This window comes from Curcuma longa, unplaced genomic scaffold (assembly GCF_044706935.1).
Source record: "Curcuma longa cultivar G26 ecotype Majalengka, Jawa Barat unplaced genomic scaffold, ITB_CL_G26_1.1 contig_27754, whole genome shotgun sequence".
Lineage (NCBI taxonomy): Eukaryota > Viridiplantae > Streptophyta > Magnoliopsida > Zingiberales > Zingiberaceae > Curcuma > Curcuma longa.
This window is the reverse complement of record NW_027433508.1, coordinates 3777-10916: the sequence shown is the minus strand read 5'-3', so window position 1 is coordinate 10916 and position 7140 is coordinate 3777. Positions and strand designations below refer to the sequence as shown.

The window sequence follows — 7140 nt, the reverse complement described above, 5'->3', positions numbered from 1 at the left end:
GAGTCAAGGAAAAGCAATGGCCATTGTGCTTATCTTACCAAACTCCCTGTCCTCGTCACTCGTGTAATATAGCCTGTTGCCACCGCCGCACACGCGCACCGCAGAACACAGCGTTCGAGTCCAGCAGCAGAGTCTCAGGTGCCGACTGGCCCCACTCGCATGGCTCGCCCGCTCATCAGCCGGCCCAACCAAACCCCCCTCCGTTGAATCGGTAAAAATCTCGCAGCCGCCGAAGGCCAGTTGCGTGCCAACCAAGAAAGAGACCAGCGGTGGAAACACGAGCCCGCGAGCAGGACAGCGCCCGCGCACATGCAACGCACCGGCACAGGCGGATCTGGTGCAGGCACAGCCAGCGCAGCGCCCCCCTCGCGATTCGGAAAACGCTGGTTGGCTTTTCAAAATCTAGGAAAGGTAAGTAGTGTGACTTGAAACATTCTGTCTCCCACCATCTGTTTCAGTATTTCTTCTCCCTTTCATTTATCAACCCTTTTTTCCCCCACGTTCAATGGACCTGATCCACCACGTCCCATCAGTAGACGAGTCCATAGATCCACAGTCAGTGTAATATCTCGTCGACATGCCTCTATGATTAACAAGTGCGAAAGGGAAGAGGCACCCGTTAAACGACAGACAGTGCGACACCTTTTTACTTCAGAAGCTAAAAAAGTGCCCCCCGCAGAGAAAAGGGAAGAAAATTTTTAACCTTAAGTAAATTTTATATTTACATATTCACGAATCATTATAATTTTTTATACTTTAATTTAAAATATAAAAAAAATTAAATCAGTACCACATTTAAACGATAAAAAATAGTTTAAATCAATCGCACAAAAAAAAATCATCAGAAATTACTTCAAGTGTGTTTAGGGATTATTACCTCGAGGCTGCTTTGTAATTTTCGTAATGGAGGTAGGTCACCGAGGAATCCGAGCTGTCACGGTGGTCTCCACCACGGTGACCATGATTTGGAAGATAGTCAGCCGCCTTTGACTAACGAAAACATACGAAGCTGCCTGGATCCTGCGGCCGGCACCACGCGGTCCCACCTGAAAAACACACGACCCACGCCTATAAAATTACACATTGCATGTCCAATAAATCTTACCAGGCAGCCATAGATAGCAATCTAAACGATCGCAGGTTTGCAGCGACGACGGGAGAGAGCAGAGAGCTTACTCAGCCTTGGCATCCATTTACGACGAAGGGCACATCTGGCTTGAAAGATGGCGAGGAAACGAGACGCTGAAGCCGAGCTCAACTTGCCACCAGGGTTCAGGTTCCACCCCACCGACGAGGAGCTCGTCGTGCACTACCTCTGCCGGAAGGCCGCCGGCCAGTACCTGCCGGCTCCTATCATCGCAGAGGTCGATCTTTACAAGTACGACCCGTGGGAACTTCCAGGTACAAAACTAATGCAACATGAAATGATAGAACACACACTCGATTCTTAGCTAATTCTGAACGTCCAACTCATGTTTTCATGACTTTTCAGACAAGGCGTTGTTTGGCCAAAAGGAATGGTACTTCTTCACCCCCCGTGACCGGAAGTACCCGAATGGATCGAGGCCGAATAGGGCCGCCGGGAAAGGCTACTGGAAGGCAACCGGGGCGGATAAGCCGGTCGTGCCCAAGGACGGCAACACGACCGTGGGGATCAAGAAAGCTTTGGTCTTTTACTCTGGGAAGGCACCGCAAGGAACGAAGACAGATTGGATCATGCATGAGTACAGACTAGCTGATACCAAACGCGGCCACAACAAAGGAAGTTTAAGGGTATGCAATCACCAAATCATGTAGTTACGAATTGCATGTGATAACGAAACTAGTGATTGAATGAAATTCTGTGGATGCGTGCATGCAGTTAGATGATTGGGTTCTTTGCCGGTTGTACAACAAGAAGAATACCTGGCAGAAGATGCAGAGCAAAGAGAAGACGTCATCTGTAGCGACCATGGATTCGGTGGACGACACAGTGTCGGACAGCTTCATAACAACACCAGAATCCGACGTTGAAAACGATAATGTGCTGCCAAATATCAATGATCTTATCAGCACCGCCCACTGGTGTAGGGTCAGAATGATTCACAGAAGCCAGAAAGAAGACAGTGCCTCAATGGTTTACCTTTTAACCCCATGATCTTTTCCATGTACTTTAGACTGGAAGACCTGCCACAGACGCTTCAAATGATTCACAGAAGCCAGAAAGAAGACAGTGAATGGTTTACGGATTTGAAACTGGAAGACCTGCAGCGCCCCAGTACCCGTGATGGATGCAACCAACCAAGATTATTATAACTTGCAACTTTTTGCACCTTCGATTCTGCTAAAATTTGTTCTTCCTTTCCTTCCTTGGTTTGGAAACATCATTGCTAATCTTTTTGATTTCTATTCCAGGGATTCACAACTTTGTAAAAGCATCAGAGTATTATTAAGTCATACTGCTTCATATCTCAGCTTTTCTAATGATATATGAAACAAACAACCACGAACTTTTATGTAGGGCAACCACCTTTCTCTTCAAATCGAGCTTTGTAGTCTCAAATTCTAGTAAATAGAACTAAGTCATAGCAGATTGATTGTTTATTGAAACGAATAGCTCGAATATTTGATTAGTTATTTTTTTGCTTTGGATGAAAATTAATGAAATTATATGTATAAAAATTTACTGGCCGATGCGCCTAAAATCTTCTATTTTTTAAAAATTGTTCAAAATGGTCAAAGAGTCTCTTTCTCATGAAATTTCAAATTCAGTATTACTGACTATATATATTCAAAAAATTATAAATATATGTACATATAGAGTTGTCAAACGGATCATTTCATAACGAAGTGGACTAATTCATTAAAAATCTATCATATATCGGAGGGGAACGGACTGATCCACCAACTTGGTGAGTTGAAAAATCTTCAATCTAACCCAACTCAAGACGGATTGTGCATGGGTTAGACGGGCTAACCCACAGACATGTTAAAAAATAAAAAATATTTAAAATTTTAAAAATTTTAAATTTAGATTATAATTTAAATTGATGAAGTTCAAAATTTTAAACTTGAATTGTAATTTAGACGGATCAAACTCATTAATTCATTAAATTTTTTATTTTAATTTTAACATTTAAAATAAATTAAAAAACTTTCTCAATCCGTGAACCAACCCAAGCTTATCGTGAGCCAATCCACACGGATCGTGAATTTAAGGTGAATTATGTGCAAGTATAATATTCCAAATCGAAACGCAGCATGTCAGGTCTCTAAGCAACTCTAAAGAAACTGAACCAAGATAGTATTAAATCTGTGCCTGCAAATCTGGAAGCCAAAGAATGTAGATAGTTAGCTAAAGGCTAAGTGGATAATCAGAAAAGATGTGCATGAATTTAATCCTAATTAAGAAGCCAAGAAATTAGGGTGGATCATAATTTCATATTGTCACTTTAAGTTCTTGTATAGTTTTCCATTAGTACATAATATACATATATGTATATATATCTATTTATCACTCTCTTCATTTATTATTATTTAAATCAGGTAATATTATTATTATCTATCATCACCAGTATTATCAATCTTTGTTATTTAAACAAGTTGTATCATCACTAGTATAATCTTAATATGGTCAAATGTACGTTATAAACAATATCAACATTTATATAATTAATTAAAAAGTGTACAACAGGAGACAATATCATCAGAGTGTACTAATATATATATATATATATATATATATATATATATATATATATATATATATATATATAACAGCCTCCTCAGAATATATCGTCGCATACGTTATCTAACATACGGGCTAATAGCCCTCACCGATGGAAGACGGGATAAACACTTACCGCGGCCTGTGCTCTACGACAATAATATGTGAGTGGTCAGTGCTTTGGACCGAGAGCTACATCACGTCACCACTCCTCAGGTGTACGATCCAGTACTATGGTATAAAAACTGTTATATCTAGAAATAATTCAAAAGACCTTAGTTAAAAAATTTTAAAAACTTGTTGGACGACCTTTATACAAAAATGTAAGATACCGAAAATTTTGTAGTATTGGAGAATGGAACTCGTCTTGCAAAGACGAAATCAACAAAACCAAATTGGATCAAATCAGAGATCGTTTGGGTAGTGAACCAAACGAACCAAGATCGAACCAAACTGAACCAAGTTGGTTTGGTTCGTACGGGAAGAGGTTTTGATAAAATAAAATAAATGAAAAGATTCGTCTTGCGAAGATGAATCCAAAAACTGGTTTAAGTCAAATCAGAGATCGTTCGATTAGTAAACCAAACGAACCAAGATTTAAACTGATTTACTACAATAACCGATTCAGTCGTATAATAAATCCTAGGTTTTAAGTTGGTTTAACCTAAATATTGCGCTGACTAACCACATTTACTGTGACTCCTCGTTAAAACAGGAAATTGCGATTTCTTTAATCCTGATTTCCCCTTCTCCTCTTCTCTCCTTCTCCCCTTCTGCTCGTGTTCGCCGCCGACGCCCGAGGCCGCCTCTTCACCCTGAGCTGCCGACGCACGAAGAAAAGGCCAACCGTCGTCACCGCCTTCTTCCCTCCTCTGATGCTGCCCTGCCGCCGCCCGAAGTCAACAACCATAGCCGCCGCACGCTGCCGTCCCGATGCTACTGCCGCCACCTCTCCCCCTGTTCTCGCATCACCTTCCTCCTCTTCGCCGCTGCACAGGCCGACATTGCCGCCCTTCGCCGTCCGGAGAGCCTGCCGCCGCTCTGCCTCGATTGCCGCAGCACCGTCGCCGCTCTGTCGCCGTGCCGCCGCGTTGAGATGCCGCTCAAAGCCACCGCCTCCGGCAGCTAGCAGCTCTGGCCAACCCTCTTCCCTGCGATCCCTTGCCGACCAGCGCCGCCATCCTTTGTGTTCGGCCACAACAGTGAAATTGGAACCGAGGTTTCTGATTTGAGGTAAGGATCTGAATAGTTAGGTTTGAGTTTAGTGAGTCCTTGAGGTTAGGATTTACCGGATTTGGAGTTCAATTTGTTAGGTTTTCTGGGACTGATCAGTAGAGTGGAAACTTGATGGTTCTCTGTTTTCTCGATCCCCATCGGTTGGAGTCGGAGATTTGTTTACCCAGCAACATGGGAGAAGGAGGAGACCCAAACTCAGTTCTGCTAGCAAGGTAAATTGCTTCCTGAATGCTGTATAAGTCTGTTGTTTGTTGTTAAGTTTTGATGGAATGGGTAGATTGGATTTGTTTAGCTACTGTTGGATTTCCATTGGTTGATGGGGTTAATCTGGTAAGAGAGTTTGTGAGATTCTGTTGGATTTAGGATTTGTTTTGGTTGTAAGTTTTGGCATAACCTAGTTAGTTTGATTAGGTTGATGGATGTTATAGGTTAGGTTAGTTTAATTTCGGTTAAAGTATTAATTGATTTAATAATCAATTTAATTAGATCAATGGAAAATGATAAGTTGTGTTAATCGTAATTGGGTTAGGTTAATAGTTGTTAAGTTGATTAATTTAATTAGGTAAATAATTAAATAACTAAGTTATTAATTGATTTTTGATTTTGTTGAATTAATTAGGTTATGTAGGTAAGGTTAAATTTGATTAAAACTGAATATACATGTTAGTGTGGATTAAATTGGGGTTAAGTTGTGTAACTTTGGGATTATGTTAAATGGGTTGGAATTAGTTGGTTTAGGATTTACTTTAGTGTAAATTTAGTAGAATATTATATTTAGCGTTGTCATATATATAATTTACAGGATTGTAACTTGTTGGTCCTGAGATACACGGAGTTTGAGTGCTTCTAGGGATTCTGTTGTTGACGGTCGTCTAATTCAGGTGGGTACTCCTGTGCTTGGTCAACATAGGTTCTCCTTTCGTAGTGCACGATTACTTTATTACTATTCTTATCATAGTCGTTGCTTGATTCATGGCTTGATACTTATCTTTAACCTTAATATGATCTCTTGTATGTTGCTTTTATCTATCTTGTCGATACTTTTGTTACTGATGATGCTTATCTTGTTGATACCTTGTGATACTTGTTGCTTGCTACTTGCTAGTTGACCCTTTGATCTTATAACTATCCTGTTGCTGCTATTAACCTAGTTGACCTTTGATGACCTAGTTGTTTGACATGATCTAATGCTATTCTGTTGCTACTTCTGTTGACCTTGTGATGCTCTGATTCCTATCATTTGATACCTTTGCTAATTATGTCAGTTACTTTGTTGATACTAGTGTTAGATGTTGATTGACACATGTTATCTGATCCTGATTTATTTATCCACTGTTAGACCAGTATTCCTACTGTATTCTCGACATATGTTGACCTTCATAAATTCCTGTTGAGCATGCTAATTAATTAGCTATTACATGTTGGGATGATCATCATGCATCCATAGTAGTTGTAGGTGTTGTTTGTTGTTGGATCTTACCTGCACCGTGTTGTGGTGCCACATAGGTAAGAGGTTGCACTACAGTTGGGTGCGACCAGGACTGGCTACATTGCCCTCCTGCCACACTGCCCCTCCCCACTTATCTTTAGTGGCCAGTTGTCGGAGCTGTGCAGTATGTCCTGTCTTGCCCCCCAGTTCACTGAGCTCTGGGAGAGTGACTGGGGACGACGAGTGCGGACAGTGACGGATATTTTGATTGCGTTGGTTGATGCATATTACATGCATTTGTTGGTAGGTTATTACATAGCTTACTTCATTCATATGCTTGTGGATTGTTGCATTTATTTGCTATGATTGTTGCACTTAGATGACATTACATACATGCTTACATGTACCTGATATCTATACTTGTTGCACAGTTTGATCTTTTCGTATCGTCTCAGTTGATATCCTGTTTGATCAGTTGATACTTTTGATACTCTGTTGATACCTGTTGCCATGTATATCTTATTTCTTCTATACATGATTATCCTGGTTATTATGTCCTTGTTATCCTTTCTGATATCTCTACATGCATTATTTTCTGTACCCACTGAGCATTTAATGCTCACTACCCAGACGCTGGGGATTGTTTTGTTTTCTCCCCAAGTAACAGATAGGTACTTGGAGCTTGGAGATTCCGTCGGCTGCTGCTATCTCACTTCGGAAGGTTTTCTTGTTAGTTGCATTTGGTCTGTCGTTGTCTCTAGTTATATTT

At 40.8% G+C, this 7140-nt stretch overlaps 1 protein-coding gene across 1 annotated transcript; it reads left to right on the top strand.

Annotated features, from left to right (window-relative positions):
• Positions 1 to 1179: 1179 nt before the first annotated feature.
• LOC141819094 (NAC domain-containing protein 67-like) lies at positions 1180 to 4835 on the top strand. The gene is made up of 4 exons (XM_074706462.1): positions 1180 to 1401; positions 1493 to 1773; positions 1862 to 2071; positions 4422 to 4835. Exons 1-4 carry the CDS (start codon positions 1224 to 1226, stop codon positions 4833 to 4835), a joined length of 1083 nt encoding a protein of 360 aa, XP_074562563.1. The 5' UTR covers positions 1180 to 1223.
• Positions 4836 to 7140: the final 2305 nt, after the last annotated feature.